Source organism: Cardiocondyla obscurior, linkage group LG01, assembly GCF_019399895.1.
Source record: "Cardiocondyla obscurior isolate alpha-2009 linkage group LG01, Cobs3.1, whole genome shotgun sequence".
Classification (NCBI taxonomy): domain Eukaryota; kingdom Metazoa; phylum Arthropoda; class Insecta; order Hymenoptera; family Formicidae; genus Cardiocondyla; species Cardiocondyla obscurior.
In genome coordinates, this window is record NC_091864.1 from 13,222,242 (window position 1) to 13,249,532 (window position 27,291).

The following is a 27,291-nucleotide window of genomic DNA, read 5'->3' on the forward strand; positions in this document are numbered from 1 at the left end:
GGAGGGGGGAAAATATATGAGACCGCGATGCCTCAGCCTTTGCTGAGCTTGAACAAAATCTCCGCGGCTCTCTTACTTGATATTTTAATGCGGAACGCGAAAATGTAAAATTTATTCAGAACGCCATGATAATAAAACATTTCTTTATCCTGAATAAGAAAAACTCAATTAGAGAGCCGTCATAAGAGACGTGATGTTTCCATTGATTATAAAAACTGATATTTTCCGTGTTTAAATATGCCGAGAGAAATTACCCAGGCTCGGCGAACGTAGCGTTACATCGAAAACGAATGTAAGTCACGGATCAGTGATCCTTTCAGAGAAATGATTACCCTGCGAAGTGCAGTTTGTTCGGGCGGGGCAGTAAAGCCACGTACGTGAACGCAATCCGGCGCTTTCTCTTTGTCTAGCACCGAAGGCACGAGAGCTGCTCCGGGTTTCCCGACTACCGTTACGACGCGGTGGAAGCTCATTGCTGCAGTTAACGCAAAGAATTCTTGGAACTGCGCGTGCAATTAGTTTCCACCGCGAATCGATCGCGGCACGTAAAGCGGTGCCGTGTTCCGTCCCAGGTAATTCGCGTGAGTTATAGCTCGAAAACCCGAGAAACGCACGTGTGATCTTGAAAAATTGCCTAGCGCAACGTATCATCAGTTAAATATTTTTCCACGAGTCTGCATTTTCGTTTTCGCGACGAGCCCAGAGGCCATCGTAAATGATGGACCGACATTATTAACAATAAGTAAAAATGATATAGAAAACATTGCTCGTTCGTAATTAAATTCACGATTAAGTGAAGACTGGGTAGAATTTTGATAAATCACGGTTGACAGGCGTACAGACGATGTTGTCGAATAATAGAAAATTTCTTCCCCCACCTATCGCCATCGTTCGTTCTTATTTTATCTTCAAATGTGCCGATGACATTTCCGGAAAGGATTTTGAGAGAAAATTCACCTCCTGCATCTCGTGCAAATCGTGACAAATGTGGCTGCATCTGACGGAATTCTTTTTGTTCGCCGCGATGTAATGGAACGAAGATCTAATTTCGCGCATTGCGCCACGAGTGGACGTAGATAGATCCGATTGGTCGACTTAGCGCAAACCGCAAATGGCCAGGGCGATCAATCTCCATCGAACCTATTTCGACCGGATCGTCGAAGGTTTCGCGCGGTGACATTAAAGTTTGATTGCTCAACTATGAATACTCGAATGACGCGAATACTTGAAGTATCAACAAAAGGTGGAAACACGTTTATTCCGATACGATAAAAGCCCTTCACTCGACATTCTGCTTCTCGCTCCTGCGCAATTTTTTATTTTTTTTTTTATTTTTTATTGCTGATCTCCCGCCTCTCGACAATATTGCGTTTATGCGCAAAAGCGAGCCGTCTGTAGCTCAGGTTCGGGTATAGATTTCAGAGCATCTGTCGACGTATCGCATTCACAGTTATCGAATGACACAATGCACATACGCGTAATTTGAGCTATTGCGGTATGGTCAAAACAGCGAACGTGTTCCGCGGATAATGTTGGATGGCGGTGGACGCTGAACGTTTGCTACATTGATGAATAGTCAGATATCTCGTTATGTTAACAAATCGAACTGCGATAATTATGCGCACTTATAATATATCTGTCAATATACTGACTCCCGTCTATCAATAATTCGGCTCCTTTTACGTAATAATTATATACCTTTTTTTTTTTTAGTCAAAGATCTCCGGTTATAATTAAATATTCACAATTCAAGAAATCGGATATCACGTGTATATACAAAATACAAAACAGCACATTATTTAATCCTCTCTCTCTCCTCCGCTCGTCGTATTTTGATTTTATCTGATTTAATTTCATTGGATTGAGTTTCATTCTTCAGCTGCGCCATTCGCACAGAGCGCATGTTATCAAATAGCCATTTGAATCCGCGATAGAAGAGGCGCCCGGGTATCGCTTGGTCGATCATAACGACTCAGCGATCATAGACGTAAATCGTTTTGAAGGCGAAGAATGGACAAAAGGGAGAGGAAGTTATATCGACAAAGGGTGCGCGGGATCGCGGTGAGATAGTCGGAAGAAAAATTTCCACGCCGAGAAACTCGCGGTGGCGGGAGAATGGATTAAAACTTCCTCATCGGCATCGGGATAATTGGTTTAGTTATCGGATCCCCCGGCAACTGTATCGTCAGCCGATGCCTCGCCGACTATCGACGTCGTTTTCTATACCTCTCCGCGTTTTCCACTTTGTGTCTAGAGAGACACAAAGCTTCTCCTTTAATCTCGCGAAGTCGCACCGCGTCTGCTCCTTTCCGGTTCGCGTAGTTCCGCAGTAACTCACGCTCGAAATCATCCATCCGACTTTTCCCCCTGGTACGGCGTTTTCCTTGACCCGATGACGGACATATTTTACACCGACGACTTTCCGCGAGACCTCGCAGGCGGAAAAATACGGGGGATGGGGAGGGGAAGATGATGCGCATTATTTTAGCCACCAACGTTTTGCCAGGCGTGCGAACCTTGCGAAACGTCTGCTCTAAATATTATACAAATGAACATCTGGCGATTCTCAAACACAATGACACACGCCGCACGTACTAATATAATTTAAAACAGAGAGGCGGCTAAAAATACATATTTAATTTGAATGGTAATTTAAATCACTGCTGGTTCCGGCGGTAATCAATGCTAATTTTAATATACCTAATTTAAAAAGACCTTTTTTTTAGAAAGAAAAAACCTCTCATAAAAAGTATGAATAAGAAATTGAGAATAAAAACTGAAAACACATTTGTCGTACAAAAGCAGCAGGGGGCGGGGTTTTAAAAATAATCCTGCATTCCGCGACCTGTCTTTTAAATTCTGTTAAATCGCGAGAACGAGTCAGCGACAATCACGGATTCGAGTGTCACTTGTTAAAGCTGCAATATTTTCTCTGGCGATAGAAACGTATAAACCATATATATATAATCAAAAAGTGGCTCGTGCGTTAATGCGAATGAGAATGCTGTTGTTAATTGGCAAAGTATCGACATGCTCGAAACATTTATTGGCCGCTGTATAATGCAACGTCAAACTGCGATATCAGGCTGCAATTTGGCGGCGGTTACCGGCCGTCGTTTTCCCGGACGTCCGTTGTGCACGATGGTCCGTTTCCATTTGCCTTTATCCCTTTTAATATCACTGCTTCCGTGTCCAACAGCTGGGCGTTAAGCAGATCAACGGTGCTGTCCGCGGAGTTAACGACGAAATGCAACGCACGTGACGATATCAACGGAATATATATGTCGCCGTTGCTTTAACGTTCGCTGCATTTTCTCTCTTTAAAGTTTGGGGGTATTATTTATTATAATTAGATCGCAAGTTTATTAAATTACTGTTTGTCAAATAAAATAAATTAACATATATAGATTTTCGTTAATTTATTATCATTAGGTTTATTACATTAAATTTGCCCAAATAAATCGTTTCGTTTATTAATTTGTTTTGCAGTTGAATCGAATAAACTATGAAATCAGCTTGCGCAAATTATTTCGATAAATAAAATGGTAAAAAAGAAAAAGAAATTGCGTGTTGTATTGTAGGTGTAACTAATGTTGTAGAAGGTCATGCTCGCATAGAAATAAGTAAAAGAACGAATACGTAACGAGAACGGAACTGGCTCCCTATCTTTCGTGGCACGATTGTCGTTGACAGGATCCATTTCTCGACGACAAAATACGGTGACCGATTTCGCATTATCGCATCGTGTCACTGCATTTACGTGGCCTTAATTATGCGAGCGACGTATCTGTCGGCACGGGGTGCGCGGTCATTTATTGCATTCAACTCGTCGTAAGTAACGACTGCTTCATCGCGAATGCATCGGTAACATGTTTTTGATAAGCCGGCAGAGTAAAATAAATGTAGGGCAAATATCCGTGCATCTCGCAGCGAAACTGTGCTTAATTTCCATAATTTATTTTCTTATACAAAATTTACGTTACTTTTGCGAAGTTCTTCAAACGTACCTTTAAGCTCTCTCTACGTTTAATATATATATATATATTTTTAAAGATATATATTTCTTTCAATAAATTTAAATGTAAAATAAATAATTTAACACTACTGATTTGTGTCACTAAGATAATCGGGTAAAATATTTCATAACTCGTTCGATTAAAGTTAAAAAATAAAATGTTCTTTGAAATTGACGACCAGAATTTTTAAGAGATTTGAAACGGTTCGTTACGACTTCTATTTCCTTTATTTTCCGTGCGAGGACGACCTCGAAGTGTGCCGGAGGATAGAACTTTATCCTTTCCGAAGCATTATCGAAACGGACGGCGCTATCGAAACGAAAAGAACATTGTCGTAAGTGTTATCGACAAACGCTTTTTTTTCTTCTTCCTCTTTGCCTTTTCCTTTTCCGGAACCGTTGTCTAGGAGTAAAATTGCGGCTGCATAAATTTAAAACACCTATGCCGTGTCTTAAGATCGTTTGATAGAGAGGGCAGGCCAGTTAATCCTCCCTCGTTCCATAATGCGGTGGTCTTTGATACGAAGACCTCAGCAACGTGGACGAAGAGACAAGTTAAAATAGTAAAAGTTTCCTAACTACGTCTGCAATCGTTACGGTGGCGAAATGAGGTAACTTTAATTGGAGCATGTAAATATACTCTGGCACCTCGTTTACTGCAAACGTTATACTTTCAGAATTAATTGCTACTTATTTATACCGGTTACGATTGTGAATTTAACAGAACTTTATTCAGCCCTCGTGAAAAGAATTTCGATGTCGTTACTTAGACAGAAATTCAAATAAAAAAAAAAAAACTTTTTTTTTTATTATTTAAAGATAACGTCAACAGTAATCAGAAGATCGAGTATGCAAATGTGGAAAATACCGGGTGTACCGATGAAAGTAATCCTCGACAAGACCTCGATTTGTCGATTCCAATGAGAAGTTTTTCATCCATCATTTAGCTTATCTCAGTAACGGCTGTCGCGCACGCGAATGGAACATAGAATCATCCTACCTATAATTCGTTGTCAACATCGGTTTTAGCTTAAAATAGAGAACAGAGTAATGGCGAGATAGTAAAAAAAAAAAAAAGCTCAACGGTTATCCCGCTTAAGAACGCGTTATATGTTGATCGACCTACCGCGATCAGGGCGCAATCCGCGGATTGCAAGGCTTCTATGGAAAACAAATTGTTTTCCCATTGCGTTACCAAGTGTAAGCCGCACTCACTCTAAGGCTGAATTCGTGGCAGCGATCCAGGCTGCTAATGAAAAAAGCGTGTTCTCGACAACACCGACCGTTGCGAAATTGTCGTGTTTCATTGCCACTCGAAACGAAGAGAAGTAGAAATCAATACCCGATATATATAAAATGCGACCAGAAAGTCTAGGAATCGTTAGACGTTTTTTTTTTATTATTTTTTTTCTCCCCGATTTCGATCGGTATTAAACCTGGCGAGACAAGCGAGCTGAAATAATAACTCGAATAATGCCGACAATAACTTGAAAATATCTAAAAATAATAATTTAAAAAGAGCAATATCAAAAATTGGCTAGTTATAATATAGTTTTAGAAAAATGTTTCCGTATAATGTGGAATAATCGGATAATTCAGCTCCTTGACGGAGCGAAATAAATCTTGGAACGGTCGTTAGACGTCACAGATTGTTAACTACAAATGACGCCGGTACTTTGCTTTTTAGTCATTGGATGTTCAAAAAGAGGTGCATTAAAAAAGTTTAAAAGAGGATTACGCTAATGGGCAACTCGTATCGTAATGTAAAGTACGACACGGCAACACTCTGGAATTAACTCTATTACCCCTAATATTATCATTTTACCTCTTTCAACGAGTATTTCGCGCTTTGCGTCAAATCACAATCAGAGATTACAAAATGTTCGGCACAAATAAACCATTTCCCTATAATCCGTTATATAAGCCTGTTATAATTCAATGATGCTTGCGTACTGTAACAGCTCGTACATTTTCCCAGGAGTTTATTATTCCGCTTGCAAATACGCCGGCCCTCGTGAATTTCTCGCAGCGCGTTTTAACGCTCGCGTTAATTGATTGTTTGCTTTATTACGTTGCGTTCTTAGCACTTGTTTATTATTGGCCCGATTGCTTGTATCGCGCATCAATATCATAAAGCGCAAAGAAAATTTATATTAAAAAGTTGCACGTATCACGGCTCCCACGATATTTTCGAACAAATGATGTATCACCCGCCGAACGTCTCTCTCTCTCTTCTTTTTTAGCGCGCGATAAAACGATGGGCGTGAAAGTTATGGTTAATGTCTATAGAAACTTTCGGCACCGAAGAAATAACAGAGAAAACTCGACACGAAGAAACTCCTGGGATCATCTTATTACTACATCGCGAGTGTCGCTTGTCGATCAAGTTCGAGACAGAATGAGGGATTACGAGTGGCAGAACGCGCTGAGCAAATCCCTACTCTGCAAACTGTCAATAACTCGTTGTCAGTCGCAGCACGTATCGTGTCTCAAAACGAGGCGACCGTATTTACGATGCGATTTCACGACGTAATAAAAAAGAAGGGGGGAGGGGTGGGAGGGGTGTACTGAAAGTAAATCGAAGAGTCCATAATTCGTCTCCGTATAACCCGTAATTCAACGCCGGAAAGTGAGATCACTCGCCGACCTTGCTTACGGCCTTTTAAAATTAATGGCGAGGTCGTATGAAGCTTAGGAAAATTGTCGTTCTCGAGGCATCGAAGGGGAGGCTCGATGAATATTTTAGATCAAGTTCGACAGGGCGAGAGTACACCGCTTAATTTGTATATATACTTCGCCCGCGCTCGATATTAATTTAATGACTCGAAGAGGGATCGATCTAATAATTGTGATCTTGGTAATAAAGCCCAGGCAGCCTATCGGTTCAAGCCAATTATTACACGGAGCACACGGCGCATCGATTCTCGTTGAAGTGGCACGAGGGTTTGATGCAAATGGCAAATAAATCGTTTTCGCATTATTCTCCTTCTGTAATTCGACAAGTTCGATTGTTCGACGTCGATGTCACATTCGTTTCTAAAGTAGGCGTTGACATCGATCGACGTCAGGTAGGAAAACAGGCGACGGCAACTCTCGATCACTGTTGCTCGAAAGGATGATTAAACGAGATTCGATGACGGTCATGCGAAAGCTCAGGATAATTGACCGTAGAACAAGACACGTTCGACAATTCGTCGATTAATCCCAGTCGCGTTTTCGAATTGCGAGATGATACCGGACGAATTTCGAGGTGTTGATACGCGAAGAGGCGGACCCGATGAGTAACGAGGCGATGCATGAAGAAAGGCGCGGCGAAGTTCCCCTTTGCGGAAGTTTGTCTTTCAGGAAGATAAATAGAAGCGAAGTGGGACATGAACCTCTTTGAACCTCGTTGTCCATCCCGCGAATGTAATGTGGAACGACGACGGTGACGGGAGAATTTTCAACCTCTCCTCTCTCGCGCCCTTTTTTTTTTTTTTTTTTTTTTTTAAACCCCTCTTTCTTCCGCCCCTTCGTCGTTTCTCTCGGTTGAAGACGGAAGACAATAAATCCTGGTGTGCAGTTACGGCACGGAGCACCGTTAACTCCCGATAATGGTTCTGTATTAGTTTCGTCTCGTTTGATCGCGAAACTTTTCTTATTCTTGCGCTGTCGGGAGAGAGTCACGTCTGGCTATAGCTCCGCGAGTTCTACTTCGCTGTTGCGCTACGAAGGACTCGAACCGAACGATCAGCTTCGATCGGTAGGTGCGCATCATTCGCACGATTGAACATACGCGATCGTGTGCATAAGGGCCTTACGTGTGCGTCGGCTCTGTCGCCTCGATTGCTCGTCGGGCAAATTGAGGATTTGTTTGCGTTGGCATCCGCGCCGGTTGTCTTGATAAATCCTTAAGCTGTCGTGTGGAAATATCGTTCCGCGTAGCACGTGTGTTTGCGAGGAATCTACATAGCTTTAGAGCGAACGTTTCTTCATATCTGGGAATTTTCATTTTGCGCAAGATATAAAATTATAATTATAATTTGCGGTTAAACAATTCATCAGTAGCAGTAGAACTCTACTTCGATCGTAACTGCACGGAAAAGGATGTCACAGAAAGCATGTCTCTTTATTGTAGTGTCGACGAGTAACTCGCGAATGATAGCGATGTCGTAATCTTAACTTTACGAGGTCCTCGGTGTGACGTACTATGCCGATAAGCAAGAATTTATCAAGATTATGTCGCGGCAATTTAACAGTTATTATATACAAATCTTAGAGGAAGCTTCTATAGACGGATATAGTTTTGAGAGTTTAAAATGGAAAAAGATAGGGAAATATTTTTATAAAACTAATACACAAAATGAAAAATATATACCGTGTCGTAATCGTGTTGTTAAATATTTTAGAGCGAATAAATGTTTTCATTAAAGTTTGGACGATGGCTTTATAATGTTTTTCCAAAGAAATATCTTCCAATAATATTTTCATATGCAATGCTATAATAATTTGGAATATTATATTAATGTAAAATATTTTTAAGAGATGCTAAAAAAAACAATACTTTTTTTTTTTTACCAAAAATCTACTAAAATAAAAGCGAGTAATAATAAAATGAAAAAGGGTCGTTTCATAATATTATAATCAAATAGTAAAAATATATTGTTTCACGTGCACTGTGCACGTTAATTATTCAGTTAACTTTTAACGGCCGGTAAAAAATATTACACAGTACGTGTATTTGAAAACAAAATAGGGAAAAAAAATTTTTATGACGTTGTATCCCATAATTGATAAATAATTTCAGTGAGGTTACAGGGAAAACGTAATTTATCGTTCTACGCCTTGTCGAAGAACTTGGCAGCGTTTCAGGTCGTTGGAAAGTTGACCGAGGTTGCACAGACGTATCGACATTTTCTGGCCGGTTGCAATCCCGCTGATAAATTACACGCTATTATTTTCGCGCAAGTTGCACGTGCTCGCCAATTTAATGACGAACGTTCGTATACATATTAATAGCTATTTATTAGAAAAACATACAAACACCGCCGCTTCGATTTGGAACTGATAAATTAAATTACTTACACGACTTCTTCTACATGTATTAAAGCTTTGAACCGTTAACTTTTATTCTGTTTAATTAATCTTGTTTACATTACGTCCCAAAAAAAAGTTTACATATATTAAAGTCCGGTAGAGAAATTAGTGCAACGAGAGGGTCAAAGTTGGAAAACTGAAGATATGAAAAGCGACGACGATGCGTTGCGATGAAAAATCGCAACTTGCGACGACGATAGCGTTTCAACGGTATAATCTGCAATTGCAAAATCATCGATTCTGCATTAGACCACATGAGTAATGATAAACAAGGTAGAAATAATTTAATCAGGATTGCGGTATGGCGTAGCGTGGCGGTTTGTCGATGCGGAATCGCACAACGTGCCGGCAGATATTTCGGTGACTGGCGAGCTATTCAAACGGACTTCCGCGGTTCGGTAGCGGGGCAGAGGAAGGTAACTTGAAAACACGTATCGCCCAGAGTTGCTTGCCTATCGCGGCTAATTACGCGTAATGCGCCCACCGGCCGCTTTGTTGTTACACACCGCGAAACTCGTTACCGAAATTTCACGAGTTCCGCGCGCGAGTTATTACGATCGTGCGTTATACGTGCTATCTTGCGCTTTAATCTCTGTGCCGACATTATCCTTCTAGTATTGTTCCGATGGGAAGTCTTCCTAGGGGAAGTCGAACTTGAATTTCAAAGAGAGAGAGAGAGAGAGAGAGAGAGATTTATCCCTGTCCCTACTTGCACGTGTATCCCTATTATATACTACTATCCTTAGACTTTGAGAATAATGCATATTCTATGTATGTATGTATAGCAACGTTCTCGTAATTTACTTCTCTCTCTCTCTCTCTCTCTCTCTCTCTCTCTCTTTCTCTCTTTCTCTCTCTCACTTATGCACGTTTCCACAATTTAACTCGCGAATATTATAGTACATCACGCAGTAACGAAGTCCTTTGATAAGTCCCACGGAGATTATGAAGACTTACATTCCTGTGCCGCTTTCTGTATGCATTGACCAGCGGGCATTTCTCGAGTACGCTCTCAACGATTCCTTTAGCATCGCATATAATTTCCGTGGAAAGATGTCGCAAAAATAAGTAAATGCGTTACGAAAAATCGTTTTCGCTTACAAATCGGTTGGAATTAATTAATTCCATTTTAAGTCGTCGAAAGATCCTTCTGTTTATTGAACTGAAAAGTTAATTGAGGCGCTCGTGGATATCTCGCGCCACAAATATTTGTTCCAAATCCGCTGCGATGCGCTCGCCGCGATTTACTTCCGATGACCGCGGTGGTAGTTTCCGATAGCTGCGGTATTGCTTCCGATAAGTTCGTATTATCGTAGTAGGAATCGAAGTCAGTTTCACCTCGAATGTCGAAAGGGCGCGGGAAAGCGTAGGTAGATATATATTATTCGTGTATAACAATCCGTAAGATTTCTTTCGCCGTCAAGCAGCCATTTGACGTGTATATCTCAAGTGGCAACTCGCGTGCCACGACGCGTAGATACGAATGTAGGAAACGTGAGCGCGATGGAAAGAAAGAGACAGCGTTTTGGCGAGTGGGATTTGCATGGGACAATATCTCGTCTGATTTATTCCCTGGAGACCAGGAGGGTGGAAAAGGGCAGACGGAGTCCGAAGGATTTATTCCTTCGGAGTTTTACGCGCAGTATCCGCGAAACACGGAGAAATAAAGAGGAGACGTTTGTCCCCACCTCCTTTCTTTGCATGGCAAGAACATCCGGTTTATTGCCAGTTGTATGTGCAGCACGCGCGACACTGGGCGCTACGCGCCGAGCGGATTTCGGCGCATCGACGCGGTGGCATCGTGCGCCACGTTAGACAATACGCGCGAGCGCGTGTTTATGGCCTTTACCGTTTAGTTTATCGGTAGAACACTTTTCTCGGGCCTCTACTTGAGCCCTCGTGGGATTTACGGCCCGGCCCGTAAAGTCCAACTCTACTTACTCTCGCCTCTACCCTTCCCTCCCCCCCTTCCCCTTCGCGTCCCGCCTGTGACGTTCAACATCGCGACGCGAGCTCGCAATCGAGGGTCGTGACTTCGCTCGCCTGTGTGCTCGTCAGCGGATAATGTCTACCGACGACTCGTCCGCGGCTCGTTTGCGATGTCGACGTAGACTCGTTTCGCGGCAATCTCAGTGAATTGCCGTAAAAATACTCGCTCCCTTTCCCCGTCGTCCCTTATAGTCGCCCAGTCCTAAAATGTAATTCTGCCTGTCACAACGGTTTAAATGACATTATCAGAAAAGCCATTTCGGCGCGATACAACACGACTATTGTCTGCGCTACTTGTAAAGGTCTGTGTGCTCAGTGCACAATGTAACCCTCGACAAAAGATTGCTTTCACACACCGCTATATCTGAACTTTTATACATACGCACATACGCGATTTCGTAGTTTGAGGTCAACGCGATAACCATCGGAACGAGGGGCGATAGTGGGTTAAAGCGGCCGAAATGGGTGACCGGGCTTTCAGAACTCAGTAATTTTTGTCCTCGCTCCATTACATTTTGACCTGAAAGTAGGGACGGTGATGATTACGTTAGTTTGAAGATAAACACCGTAGAGATATAAGCGCAGTTTGCCTTAGATATTTGGATACTGTTCCTTATTAACAAATTACTTTCGAATGCTCTCAAACTAATTGATTTGTTTCCCGAGCAAAGCTCTCAACTTTTTGTTAACAATCAGCAAATAATCTACTTTATGCGATGTAATAAACAAAATTACGATTATCTTTCGACGGCACCGGCATCATTTCTATTAGTTTTTAAACAAGGCCACGGATCTAATCTCGATGACTCTGCATATATGCGTGAGAGGTAGAAGGGAACGGTAAGAAGTTAGTTGGAGACTTCATAGTTTATCGTTAGATACATACATACATATATATATACATATAATATACATATATATTTATATATATATTTATATACATGTATACATATACATATAACTAAATATATATATATGTACATACGCTTAGTTGACGAGAGTTTCATTCCGGTAAGTTCGCGCGGGTTTCCCTGTAGTAATTACTTGTAAATCTCTTACGAATAACGGCAAACGCGAGATTAATTTCGTCTAAGAGTACATGTAATAATTGGTGTCCGCGCTGCAGAAAATATGCAGTTAAATCGTCAAATTAATTTTAAATTGTTAAAATTAAGTTCGCGTAAAACGAAACGTTGAGCGAGCTTTCAAGAAATATGAAAAGTTTATTATATATTAATACATCAGCATGCTGCGATCGGGCGGGCTAAAAAGAAACTGCGCACATTCGGGGGGGAAGGGGGGGTTTAATTTTTCTTCTCGAAATTCCAGCTGCGCTTTCTTATTTGTGTCGAAGCTGCAGAAACTTTTATTTCATTTTACCGATTCTACAAGCATCAGGATCAAATGTCTAAACTTTTTCGCCGTGTACGCATACAAATGTACATGCACAGCTATTTTGCTCGAACGTGAATTATTTATACAAACGTGATTGAATTGAAAATTGTTTCTCTCCAACATCCCGTGAAGCGGAGGAGAAGCTCCTTTATAGTAATACTTGAAACGTTTCATCGGAAACTTGATTAAAACTGATACAAAGTTGTTAAGATTAATTAATTGATTTTATGCTTTCGCGTACCTGGCAGAGTCGATGAAAAGCTCCATCAAATTTAATGATAAATGTCGTATTTAATTATATTCTACTCTTTTGATGCACGCGATGCATGCATACACATGTGTGCATACACATATATGTAACGAAATAAATTAAAATAAAATGATAGCATTATATCAATGGTTATAACCAATTGCATTGGTAAGACCGCCACTGTTCTTTCTACATTCACATGCCCAAAGCGTTTGATTTCAGAAAAGATATAATTTGCTGAAAACCCACGCGGTGAGAGAACAGTACAAAGCCTTTTTGTGGCGACACGTTGACACGGGTAGATATCGCTTTGTATTTGAATGTATCTCTCGGGCAATTTTAACGTATACAGCGCATTTTATCCACGTTGACATATTTACATGCGTTTGAAATTTTATTCGAAATGTTGGTATCGAAACCATCCAAAAAAAAAAAAAAAAAAAAAAACTGTCCCGTAAAGAATCGATAATTTTGCCGATATTGTTGCAAAAAAAGATATACGAAGACACGTTGTGACAGTTTGACGATAATATTGCGGATTTTCGATGATGTATGACTTTTTAATTCCCGACTCACCATTGAGTACGTGGACAAGAACGCTGGCTGATTCGGCTGTGGATGGCGCACAGGTATAATTGCCGGAATCGGCTGGTAGCGCTCTGCTGATCAGAAGACGTGACGTTCGCGTTTGCTTCTCCGTCACGACGCTAATGCCCCCGCGTTGGCTGTAGTTTATCACGTTATCACCTTTGTACCTAAACAATTATCGGGACGATCCATGAAGTATTAGTAACCATCTAATGTAAAAAAATTAATTAAAACCAAATTCTAAGTATCTTTATTAAATTATTTAATGAAACACGGGACGGGGATTACACTCGTGAGCATATGTATAATATTTATACGCCAAAATGTGAAACACGAGAGGAATTCAGAGCAAAACGCGAGAGCTGTGAATTCTAAAGACCGCCGCCTTAGAGGGTGGACCCCAGTGGAGATTTACTTCGTCGAAGATTCGTTTTTACGCGCGCTCGTGTTGAAATTTTTCGATAAAGCAGATTGTATCGAATGGAGGTCACTGTAGATTTGGATTTCGCGAAACTCAGCTGTATCGAAATACGGGGAACAAATTCAATCCGCGCTATCGTCAAGGGAGAACGCTCAAACTCACCAATAGATGAAGGATGGTGGTTCCGGCGTTTGCAGCACGATGCAGGTCAGATTGATGTCGCTCCCGCTTTTGATGTAGAGCTCCGAATTGCCGTTGATCTTTGCCTTCGAGACTGCACACGGGGACAGAACAAAGTTAAAGTGGTTTTTGGCCGAGGAACGTATGGATCGCCGAGTAAAGCCCGGGTTAAGAAGTATGACCGCAATTTCGTTTAAACCGCCGTAAAGCTGCAATTAACTCACGTCGAACCGTTCGAAACTGGCCACTTAAAAATTCATTTAAGAAACAATCGGTCACAAAAGCCGTTATTGAAACACAGCGGAGCTACTTGTAATTGTTTCAAAATACAACTTTCTAGTTCTCTAATTTTTTTTTTTTATTTTTTTTACTTTTATTGATAAGAATTAAAAAATTTGTTCTTTTATCGTAAAATTAGTTATGAATTTCAAATACTAATTATGACGTTATAATTTTAATTATAATTTAATTTCGTATTTTTAAATATTTTCTTTCAATCATTGAGATATAATTAAATCAAAATTCGGAATTAACTAAAGTTATCGACTACATTTTATTATGTCGTAAAAGAAGAGATGTACGTACGCACCTACTACACTCAAGTTGAAAGCCTGACTAATTTTCGGCTCTGTCGAGACTTGACATTCGTAAATTCCGCTGTCTCGCACTTGCGGCGAACTGATTTTCAGGGTCCACTCGTCACTACCATCGCTGTGTAGCGATTGGAAACGCTGGTCATTTGTATATGTTAGAATGCCGACAGTGAGGATATGCAAATCCCGCTGTCTGATCCACGAAACCTGCGCAATCAAGAGACACAAGCTATTATAGTAAAATACACCAAATTGGTCATTCAATCGAAAACCCCGGTATTGTACTACGCAAATTCTAGAGTTACAGTAAACGTACATTACGCATAATGTAAAAACTAATAGCAAAACTCAACTATATTTTAAAAATAAAACAACTATATAAATTTATATGAACAATAACGTAAAATTTTATATATACTGGGTGATAACTAAGTGATAAAAAATTAATGAATTATCGATTAAGACTTGCTTCGATCAAGCTCCAAGCAATCTGATAGATTATTAACTTTAATGCTGTTGGCCACGGAATTTCCGCGACCAGACCATGTGCGTTTGGCTATCGCGTCGCGTAGCGGGCAAGCGACAAGCAGAGGCAAGGTGCAGAACGGCGTTGTGTCTCCCGCGCGTTGTGCGAGGGCATTGCCCGGCCGGCCGGCCGGCCGGCCACGATGCGACCTACGACAATCTCGGCGGCATACATTGAAAGACGCGATGTTTGGTCATCGCATCGAGCAAGATTATTGCGCGTAGCGGATCTTTACCCGCGCCGAAAAGTAATTGTATTTTTAAAACTGATTTTACAAATCTCTTAGAGATAACATAAAAAAAAATTACGTCCGACGTTAACTCGTTTCTTAATTAATATCAAGTTTTACGTTTGTAAATTTATAATTTATTGATTATCTTAATTAGTACCGTTGTCCTTTTTTGTAATAATTGAACGTTGCAAAACGTGCAATTTGCCGTCGCGTTGGAGTAATTAATTCAGAATATTTAATGAATTTTTTCAAAATAAAAGAGATTTAACATTTTAGAAAATTGTTTTCTTGTAAAGATTTTTTTTCAGAATAAATAATTATATTATCAAATGTCTTATTAAAGATAAATATTAGTTACGTATTAAAAATTATATTTAAAATCAAGAATTATGATTTTATGCATATTTTTCATCTTAGTATTTTATTTGTGTGTTACAGAATATCATCCGATTATAGTGTCTTCGTAGCTGAACTCCACCCGCGTCGCATCGAACGTAAGTAATAAATTTTTGTTACAGAGGTAACGAATTTACAATAAAATGTTATAGTTTTTTTATGCATTTCAATATATTACAATATATCACAATTTGTAGACTCGTTGCCTGCAATAGAAGTAGCGTAGATTTGAAAAGTAGTTTAGTAGAGAGACGATTCGTCTTTCTCGGCCACTTGCGGCACAATCGACGTTCTCGGCCACTTGCGGCACAGTCGACGTTTTCATCAATTTTCCGCAAAATAATAAAAAATATCGTTGTTTTAAAATTCGTATATGTAATTTATCGTAATATATTTCATCATAATAAAATCGCGATAACTTTAATCTCGCAATAAAAATTTAATTTATAACAAAAAAGTAATAATGATTAAAACTTACAAATTAATAACAATTAAACTGACGTAATATCTACTCTCGCGGTATAAAACGAGCCAATCGAGAGAACGAATCGGTATCGCGAAACAGCGGCGGCAATAAATTAGATTCGATCTACACGGCTTTTTTGAGATAGGATGTACATATATTTGCGAATATACCTACGTAAAAAGAGGGAAATCTTTAATTGACACCTGGCGAACGGGATTCTGTCACCGGGGCAAAATCAAGGCTTAGGCGAAGCGCAATCAGGACGGTCGTGCTAATTCTACGGATCGCAAATATAAACGTCCAGATGCATGTGCGGGCGCGCGTTATTGAGGGCCGATGGCGTGGCTGTGAATGGCGGAAGCAGGGAGCTAAAGGGAGATCCGCAGAGGGGCGAGGAGGTAGGGTGCGAGAGAAATTTGATTTATCGGCGATTACGATCGGTGATTGGACTCTGACAGGTTCCTGTGCGTCATGCGGTGATGCATGAGCAGCGGCCGATAACGCGTAATGTCACCGTTCGCCCGGGTGACCTATGCGCCTACCCGCGAAATTACTTTGCATTAGGACCACGAGTGATGAATACCGGGTTAAACAGCGGCCCGAACAGTCCGCTAATCCACTAAACCGCTTGAAAAATTGGCGCCGGGACTTTTATGTTTAGTATGCACAATACTCTACCCTTTATAGCGTTTGCATGTACCCCACTTTGCTACTTCGTACGGTCGAACAATGACGGGACGTGAATTAAATGGGCAGTGGAGTACAAAAGTAGTTTATTAAAAAAGAAAAGAGAGAGGAAGAGAGAGAAATTTTTAATACAAATTTTGAAAAGGAATATAAACTATTTTTCTCGCAAAAATGAGTGCACTTTTTTATACCCTTGGTAATATAACATCAAAGAGATCCTCACACAAAGAGTTAATTTTCTTTAGCACAATTATATTGTGTAACCATTTAACGGATGTCAGTTAAATATACATTTTCTGATTATTTCTGGCTGGAATAAATGTTCCTCAGCGCGACGATCGCAGGAAAAAAATTTTTCGATGTTAACAAAATCACGTGCTAATACATGTTCGTAATTTTCTAAATTTGCCCGAGAAAACGTGGGTATTCACGTTTAACCGTAAAGAGCCATACTCTACTCTGCGAGTTTGCAGGTGGAAATAAGAAAAAAAAAGGAAGGAAAAAAAAAGGGGGACGCGAAAAAAGCGTTACAAAAGCTTTGGCGCGCGAAGATGTGAACTAGGTTACTGTAAAAGTGCGAGGCGATGTCGCGTGGGTAAATGAGGAATGAACTCGTATACGAATTGCAAGTCGCGCAAGTGCATTAGCAAAGAGAGCGACGAAGTTTGTCGAGGAACGATCACGGATTAATGCCTCGCCGACGCCGTAACTGCGAATTTATTTGACTTCGAATCGCGTGATTTCGATCGTGGGGATTTTCACGCGCCCGCACGTACGTTAAATTTATCAACGCCGCCGGAGAGTTTCGCCCGAGAAAAAGATACGCGATAGAATTTGAAAAATACACCTCGCGCAAAATAATAACGTGGCTGAAAATTTTGCGTTCGACGAACGAGTGTGCACGATTTAATTTTGCAACAACAAATTTGTTGTGCTTTCACTTCATTGAATCCCTTCATAATGGCCGGCTTTAATCACGAGAATTTGTTGACGCATAATCGAACGTTAAAACGTTCACCGAGCTTTGCATAATTCACTTAATAAGAAGATTAATCGGTTTGATAAATTTTTTTTTTTTTTTTATCTCTAATAAAAACACGAACAACATTGACCGCGCAGCAAAATTATTTACTACCGAAGATTCAAGCGAGATAATTACGTTAATTTATTTTACGTTTTACAAAACAAGCATAATTGTTGAAATCAAAGTAGTATTGCGACATTTAACAGTCTTGCGATCCTAATCTATACTCGCGAAATGCAATTGCGTTCCCGAACTTGAGAGCTGTTATTACAACGACGAGCTCTTGATAAGGAAACTTGGAACTTACCGCACGATCGCTAAGATTGCGCACCCTGCAGTGCAGGTAAGCGGATTGCCCAACGGTGGTTGTGGTCTCCCTCTTTGTCGTGTTGTCGAAGTAAGGCTGACTAAAGGGTTGATCCCAGTAAGAGGACGGATGGTGCTCCACTACAGATCGTCCGTTTTTGGCCGCGCATTCTGTCAAAAACAATAAGGCACGTTAGTAGGATTTATTTATCGACTTTTACGCTTCAATGAAATTTTTACGTGAGAAATATCGGATTTTAAATAGATCTTTTTATAAAAGCGTTCTAAATAATCGAGTCTTTCGAATACCGATAATGGCAGAATCTCCGATAGCGGCGTAATTAACCAAATTAATAGACATTTACGGTGACATCGAATTACATAAGTAAAAAGGTAATTCGTATATGTAATATTCAAGCGTTTTACCGGCGCAAATTAGAAATCGTCAAAATGCGTAATTAAGCAAGTAGCTTAATGACACATCGATAATTGCTGGGAGCTCGTGCAAATCGGATTGCGGCGCGACAATGGGATAAATTATGCGTTAACCGGCGAGATGTGTACAAAGCGGAATTTCTGATCGAAACACGTAGCGTGATTAACTACACATATAAAATCTCGGTCACGTCGTGCTTTTGTAAGGAAATCGATTCTTCCCGCTCGATGATTCTCATTACGGAGGAGTTTCTGCCAAGCTCGTCCGGGTGAATTTGAAACGACTTGAACTCACTCGGTACGGGAATTCAAATTCGAAACCGGTTCGACGACGTCGAATGAACTGAATGAACTATACCCGGGACACCCTTCGAGAGTACCACCTCGAAAATTTCTGACGTACTACTGCGAAGTATATTCGTAAAGTTCTCACTCGAAGGAAAATCTATGCGTAGACACTGCGTGATTTACAAAGCCGAGTGATCAAAGCCTATTCATTAAATAAAATTAAATGTCGTAAAACGACTTGACTGCCGCTGTTCCTTTTTATATGAATTTAATTACGCTTTACATTTAATTTGGAGCGCGAAAGACTGCAGTCGTAAAAATTCTTATGCTATTTTTTTTTCTTTTTTTGCAAGTTTTTTCAGATCAGATTTAACATTGAATATAAATAAACCCGTTGACAACGGTTCATAAAAAAGATAACGATAAAAACACAAGATACGAACTGAAAGAGATAATAATAAAATAAAACTATTATTGACGTATCAAAATTGTCGTCTCATTAAAGATATTTAATAGACTTCGAGGAAGAATTTTCCAGCATCGTCCCGAGTGCAGCTGTTTTACAAAGTAACGATCTGCCGGCGTGGCGTAAAATTCATGCAACAGTCCCTCATCAATTTTTTTTCCACCCGCGTCCTCATCTTTCTTCGACCACTCGCCTCACTGATTACTTTATTCCGAGAAAACGATACTCTTGGTGGCTACGTAAAATCTCCCGAGAAAGCCTTTAGTGCATTATAAGACGAGCAGAGAAAATTTACGGAAGATACCGCTAAAGAATCTTTATTTTCATGTTGATACTCTATAAACGAAATATATCCTGGAAGCGGTTGTTACGAAAACTTTAATTCCTCTCTATAAAAAATTGACGCGTTACGCATTTATTTAATATGTCCAGGTTTAATTAATATATCTAGGCAAAGACGGTCTTCACGATTTTCGAGATCGAGGACGACATGGTGGAAGCACCGTCTTTGTCTGGACATACTAATTAAATATTAAAATTAAATCGAACGAGAGTAACGAATAGATAGGCGCGAGGGGGTCGGGGGAAGGGGGGAGGGACGGAGTGAGAGCGAGCGCGAGCCTACGTGCCGCGCGCCTAGGTATATTCCCCCACTACTCCCACTCTCGCTTTGTCCTTCTCCAGCGGTCGCGCGAGCACACACGTACTACGCACGGCACAGCAAGCACATGTCTCCGTACCGAAAGTAATTCGCACTTCCGTTTAACGAAAAACCCTTCCAGCACGATAACTACGATTAAACTTGATATTTCTTTATGTTACAGATCGACGCAGTTGCATCCGCCGTCGTCAACGAGTGTCGTCACCGCCGATATTAAGATATATACGAACCGCAGTCGGTTCGTCGGTCGTCCCGGGAGTTCCGCTAAGTATTCGGGCGTAGTTTTTCGACATACGATTTTCTTCTAAACGCGAGTGCCGAACATGGGACGCGCGAAAGTAATCATAGTAAATTTTCGCGATTAAAACCACGGTCGGGGTGTTCGCGAGTTACTTGTGCGCGGAAGGATGGCTCGACACGTCCCATCTGAGAGGAGGAGCAGGCCTCGGATAGGCATCCTGCATCGGCGGAGCAACTTTTAAGTAAGTATAAATTAAAAAAAAAAGATCTTTTTTTTTATTAATCTCATTAATTAACCGACATGTCTGTATTAATAATTTCTTTTTTATGTTACAGTCACCGGCAGAATCTTACAACTCCGCTGAAGCTGCAGATTGGTAAGTCGCATGATTTTTTTTTTGTAATTTGTAATTAGGGTTTTAAAATTTTCTCTGCTCCAGTGCATTACTCAATATAAACGAAGTAAAAATTTCATGCAGCATATACGCATCTGTAAATATCAGTAGCGATGGTTACGCTGCGCATATTATTTTACGTCATAAAACAAGTTCTCCTTTTCCTCTTTCGTTAATACATTGAGCGCTCGGTATGTTTCGCGTGATTGATGTATTATTCAAATTAACAATCGTGAAATTCTTCGGCGTCAAAAGGGGAAATCCGCTCGGAAATCCCTAACCGCGGAGTCGAATCGTCGATATTTTCCCCGCTCGAAATACCGCGCGAAGTTCCGCAATGCAGTACAAAAAGCAACCGATTCCAATCGCCGACTGTTAATCGGGTTTTTCGTGTTGCAGCCGGCACGACGAGCGTGGCCGGCAAAAAAAAAAAAAGGGCTTAAAAACTGTAGGACGGGTCAGAGCGCGCTTGAAAGGGATGAGTTTGTTAACCCCGACAGTGCTCTTTCTTCTCTGCCTGAAAGTTCGAGGCGAAGGAACTCCGACGGGGCGAGAAGCTTCAGGTGTTTGCTAATGGCTCGCGGCGCTGAAACCAATCATTCGTCGAGAGCCGTCTTTCTCCATTTCCCGTTTGTTCAAACGTGACGTATTTTTTATCAGTCTCGTCGTTTGCTTGGCTTACGTTTCCATATTAAACCGTGAAAAAAAAAAAATATCCGCCGGTAAGCATCGCCGGGTCCAAATATTTTAGTTTAACGTCAAACGTCGACTAGCTGCTATTAATTTCTTTTATAATTTAAGAAAAGACGTGACGCAAAGAAATTTAATTTAAAATTTTCACGCAAAAATCTCGGCTTTTTCGCGCCGTGCAAGCTAAAAGTTGTTTTCGATTGAACAATAAATGACAATGAATAATGCTTTAAGCCGCGATCGCCAAATTGGAACGGAAGTGTCTTTGAAGTTTAATTGCAAAATAAATTATAAATTAAAATAAACAACTTTCGTCTTGGTGAATCACGCTTCATTTACGGTATAATTAAATCGTAGAAATTGAGTTTCCGAAAAGGTTTTCTTTTGATTTTCTTCAAGGCAAAACTCCCCGTTTCTCAAGGCAAAGTAGCAGCTGTAGTCTAGAGTGACGATCGAAATGCAAAAAACTTAGGTACCCTAAAGCCATATCTCTACTATTTTGTCGTTGCGCCGTTCTTAATGTAACTGACACAGCGAAGACGTACAAAGAATCGTCTTTATACATTGGCACAAAGGGCTTTTATCCCCTTCATGTTTCGCTTGTGATCGTTTTTTTAAAGTATCGTTTAAAGTCCAGCTATGTCACAGAGATAAAGTCCGACTAAAAATCAAATCGGTTGCATTAACAAAAAGCACTATAAACAAAGAAGTAAGAAAGGGAGAGAGAAAGATGAAGAGAGGACGAAGTAGATTTGTTTGTTTAGCTCTTCAAGACAAACGCGACGGTCGCTCAAATGTATTTGTTAGCTACGGGTGCAATCCGTTTGAAGAGATTACGGGACGAAGAACGCGGAGAATGTTGTCGAGGCGTCTGCTTTTCGCGAAAGTAACGCAACACTCCTCGTTGAAATCCAAGTAGCTTATGTTCCCGGCCTCTCAGCCTGTTCCGTCGCGTGGAGAACTTGAACGGAGCAATGTATCTTTGGATTCAGGACGTGCCCCGTCGAAAAAGACAGAGACAAAGAGAGAGAAAGAGAGAGGGGGGAGAGGGGAAGGTACGCAAAAAATTTTTCCTACATAATCTGCAAAAAAGTTAAGAGAAAAGTTTTCATTTAAGAATGTGGGCTGCCTTTGACTGTTCCCACTCACGTTTCTTTAGGTGGCGGGAGTTTGTTACGTTAGTAACTTGTTGGACAGGTCATTTTTTTGATTAAGTATCACACGTGTTCTCCCGCGAAAAATCCATTAGGTGTAAATTAAACTCATTATCCGCAGGTTCATAAAAATCGTTTTATTCCGATATTAATCGCGACGAGTTATTTAATAACATCGTGGTTGTGGAAAACCGCTGTCGTTTGAAAGATATCAATTAACTTTTCCAATATAATAGCGTATCTATCGAATAAATTGAATACCAATTGTCATCGGTATTATCGGGAAACACTTTCGAGAGATTAAAAGCGTAAATTTTGACTTTAAAACAATATGTAGCGATACAATTTTTACAAAGGCGAGAACGCGAAGTGAAAAGAATTAAAAGTTGAAATTTAAGTAAAATCAAATATCATCAAATAACATTTAATGAAAACATTAAAGAATTTAAATATAGAAAACCTACGTGGTAGAAATTTAAATAATTACAAAAAACGTATTTTAATTAATCGTAATGTAGCATCTTAAATAAAAATAAAGAAAAAAAAATTAAATAGTTTGCCGTTGTTTTTCCACGACGTTGTTCTCGAACATACGAAAGTGGAACGTCTTCGATCTATCGAAAGGCGCGGGCACGTCTTCTCTTTCCCGTTTTTTACCTTTTATTGCATCGAGTTACTGTACTGGAAAGTTACATCGAATTACACCGCAGCACATCTTTCCTCAAGTGAAAGGTATTAAATATTGAGTCGCAAACAATTATTTTCTAAGCACAGCTTTGCAATCGATATCAACGAGAAATAGCTAGACACATGCTTTAGGCAACAGGATTATAATTTATTAGAATAAATTCAACCTATTTAAAAAAAAAAAAATTGATTACTTGTTTTTACATACTTGTACTTAACTTTTCCAGAAAAGTTTGTTGTAAAATTTATTTTTAATTATAAATCGTTATAAAAATTAATAACGTTCGGAAAATTTGTCAAGTAACTTCAACACGTGCACGTGTTTTTAATACAAATGGAGAGGTGCGCTTGTAGCTACGATCGCTAAGAGCGAAGGAATTAAAGGTGGGATTGCAAATCCGACGTTTTTAGAGAATAAAATCCATGAAGGAATGGAAGTAATTATAAATGTCAACACAAAATGGTATCATCGCGAAACGGGGACGGTTTAAAGCGCTTCATTAACAAGAATGGATGAGAAGAATGAGAAATCTCCCAGTAAAACCGTAAAACAAAGCACGGGCCTTTACTTATACTATTTTGTAAACTCGCGAAAGCTGCGGTCGGGCGAGTTTTGCAGGAGTTTTACGGTTCGACGAGTTGAGAAGCAATAGCAGGCCGTTTTAAAAGGAGAGTACGAGCGTAAAGTAAAATGGAAGAAGGTAGATTAATTCTTCCGTTTAAGTAACGCCCGCAAATGTTTACGGCTTCTGAATTCTTAATGTATTTGAAACTAATTGCCAATACCACGTGGTAAAGAAAGCATTTTATACATACATCTTTTTAGCGAATATTCGAGTTATTTCACATTTCTTTTGTGATTAACAAGACAAAACGGGGCTGCAAAGCAACAAGTTTATAAAAAACCTGAGTTGCTTTATCTTTAATTAATGAGATTACGCGAAGTATATCGGCGGGTGGGCAACAAATATTACACGAAAATATATATGTCGTACGTTCGTGATGAACATTGTCATAAATTTTCGCAGGGAATAGGCCGTTGCCTGTTCACCCTCCTTGCACTCTAACTCTCGTATCCGTCGTATGTCCGCGCATCTATCAACGATTTAAGGGTCGTTACTAACCGTAAGCGAACCGTAGCCTATTACGATGCAGATTCGGGCTCGCTTGCAACTAAAGTGACTGGGATTCACTGATGAAAATTTTGTGGCGACACGCGTCGGCAATTTTAAACGCGCGTATATCCATCATTAAAGAGGAGATGTTCGTTTTCGTTTTCAACGGCCTAATATTCCCAATGTTAACCGAATGCGTAAAGGGGAGAGACGCGGTAACAATGTTTCATCGTTTATTAAACGGCGAAATATTCGGTCTTCTATTCAGCGCGCATTAACTCGACAACGTGGAGCGGGAGTAGTTAGAATCGTCCCGTGAATCGAGATGGGAGATGTTACGAGTAAGATGTTTCAACATTGCATCTATTCAAGGAGCATTAACTCGATATCGCGGAACAAGAACAGCCAATGTCATCGTGCGACTCGAGAGCGATGAGAGGAATGTTAGGTGCACAAGATGTTCCGCCAGTCGCGCTCATTTATCGAGTATTAGCTAAAATGTCCTGTGACTTCGCGGCATTATGGGGGATGGGGAAACGCTTGGCGGCAAGATGTTTCGGTTTCATTCATGGGGGAATTAACTTGATTCCCCGGCACGAAAACGAGCTGCAACTGAAAGAGAAACGCCCCCCGCGAACGTAGAACAGAATGTAAAAGCTGGAACGCGGAACTTCCACCGTGCAACGGTAGTTTCCGCGTAAACGTTGGCGCCTCTAATAGACATTTAGAAACGGAAAGTTATTCAACGAATTTACGTAATAAACTCTCATGGAAATCGTATCTATTCGTCGCTATGGCCCGCCGCGCCTCGTGATATTTCGCGCGATCAACTTCGGGCGCTTATGTCGTTCTTCTCTCCGCGACCTCGAAGATAAAGTACCGAAGGGAAGTTAAGCTCCTTATCGCGCGGGCCAGCAAACGCCGGTCGCAACCGGACCGATCCCCCGCACGGTCCGGCGAATCCGAGATTCTTTTCCAGGCAACGATTTTGCGAATGGATTCGACCGTATTCATCTCCATCGCGACAGCGATCGTTTTAACCGCGCGAGAATGGAACGGCGCCGTCCGCAAACAGAGGACGGGGGCGGTTGCTTTTAAGTAAGTGGAATACCCGTGGATGCCTAAACTTCCGGAGCGTTTGTCGAATAGAAACGTCCGCCGAAACTTTTCCAATTTCTTGCGTCAAAGGGAATATCCGATAAACACGGCCTCTCCGCCGTAATTAAAAGTACGCAAAGCCGCGGAGCTTCGAAGGCGAGCCGTGCGAAACCGCGGATCTACTTAATCCCGCAGATCGACAGAGACGCGAGAATCCGCAACATGGTTTCTTCGAGTTGCGAAACGAATCCCTTGTTGCTGTACGATTGAACAACTTTCCCACGAACTGTGTCACCAGATCGGGTCGGAAAGTAGCAAAACGCTTATGTAAAGATTTCTAATATTTAAATTAAATCTGTATTCAATTACTCATTTTACATTTTACTAAATTATTACGTTGATATGTAAATTTAATCGCGTAAAGCCTACGTAAAAATGATCAAGTTTAACCATTAAAATGTCGTATCCAATTATTGATAATCCTCGGGCTACTGAGCGTCGTAATTTCACAGTCAAGTCACAATCCCATAAACTAGCGTGTCGTAAAAAAAAATGCGTTTTTTTGTTATGCATTAAAAAACATACATGTAAATGGACGATGGTTTGGAGATAGTACGTGGCGAATATTGTTTACAAATTTAACGGCGAGTTTTATACTTTGATTGATACACGGATTTAAATCCGATATGCGGATTTGACTCATAGCGCAATTTAATATTACACACATATATATAAAAGATCAAGTGATATTCGTTATTTTTGCCAAACATATACGTTATATGTATTTATTTTACGTTAGTTCTCAAGTTGAAACAATCATTATACGCGAAAACGTATTGGAACGCGCTCTGACAATTCACAGTTTATTTTATTGTAGGTATATCAACGGCGCGAGTTGTTATCAATTGCTCTGCCGAAATACAATGTTACGTTTTTTAAGAATTTCCTGAGAACATTGATTGAATACTATTATTAATTGCCGCGATAAATAAAATATAGATTTTTAGATAAAAATTCCACCAAAGTATAAAATCAATTTGATAACACATAGAATGCGCGTTTATTTAAGCGCGCGTTCGTGGAATGTAATCGAGACGATGATATTGTCGAGATAAATTCGCGATCGATCGGCTTACAATGGGGACCGGTCGGCGGGCGACTTTCTTGAAGTTTTATCAGAGCCAGGCAGCGGATGAGAGCGCGGTTTCAGTGTATATACGTTGCAATGATAATAATAATAATAATAGGGTACGTGCTGGATTTATTGCATTTTTCGGCTGCGCGACAATGGCGGGGTTAAGTATAATAGTCCATATCCATATTGACGCGCGTAGAACTTATGCAGAAGCGTTCCTTGCCCGTGGTAACACACTTCCAGTCGGATCTTCGACAATGGGTAACGTCAGAAATATTGCTTTCAATAACGCGGCAGAGGGCGGAGGACATTTCCCGCCCAACCAGCTCTCTTTCGATCGGAAGGAACTTTAATAAACGAGCTTTCGCATCCGCGAGAGTTACAATACCACTCGCTTGACGTAAACGCGGGCATGCGCGCGTACGTGTGGGTTCTCCTTTGCCTTGCAAATTTCGTAAACTTGCGCTCTCGTTACACGCGTCGTACGTCAACGAGCTCGCGCTAGAGACGAAAACGATATCGTCTCATTCGAAATTGTATTATTGCGAGCAGGAAATCGTTTCCTCGCGTGGCTCCGCCTTTCATACGGATCGGGGAAAGAAAGTCCGAAGTCACGCATAAACGCACGTGATGAATATTCTAGTATAAGCTATCAGCAATTCATTCCGCCGGGAATAAATCTGAATTTCTCCGAGAAAGAAGAATGATTGTTCTCGAAGGAAGAAAATTTGTAATAAATCAGATACTTTTGCAGAAATCCTATTTCACGCTGTAATTGACGAA

General features: G+C 40.5%; 1 protein-coding gene and 1 long non-coding RNA gene across 5 annotated transcripts in view; one reads left to right on the forward strand and one right to left on the reverse strand.

Annotated features, from left to right (window-relative positions):
- The window catches only part of LOC139106278 (uncharacterized), an 83,057-nt gene that overhangs the window by 19,924 nt on the left and 35,842 nt on the right, over nt 1-27,291 (forward strand). The window contains exons 2-4 of the long non-coding RNA XR_011546326.1: nt 15,704-15,759; nt 20,158-20,476; nt 20,571-20,611. This is a non-coding gene — a long non-coding RNA (uncharacterized lncRNA). The remainder of the gene's footprint in view (nt 1-15,703; nt 15,760-20,157; nt 20,477-20,570; nt 20,612-27,291) is intronic.
- LOC139106263 (opioid-binding protein/cell adhesion molecule homolog) overlaps nt 1-27,291 on the reverse strand; it is a 173,992-nt gene that overhangs the window by 9,794 nt on the left and 136,907 nt on the right. For 3 of the 4 annotated variants that reach the window (XM_070662871.1, XM_070662882.1, XM_070662875.1), the window contains exons 3-6: nt 18,146-18,315; nt 14,504-14,714; nt 13,897-14,008; nt 9,989-13,480 (exon numbers count right to left, since the gene is read on the reverse strand). In XM_070662871.1, the coding sequence (XP_070518972.1) occupies nt 13,120-13,480; nt 13,897-14,008; nt 14,504-14,714; nt 18,146-18,315 (854 nt within the window). In that variant the 3' untranslated portion in view covers nt 9,989-13,119. Of the gene's footprint in view, nt 1-9,988; nt 13,481-13,896; nt 14,009-14,503; nt 14,715-18,145; nt 18,316-27,291 lie in introns of those variants that run through there. The other variant, XM_070662894.1, reaches the window with a different exon arrangement.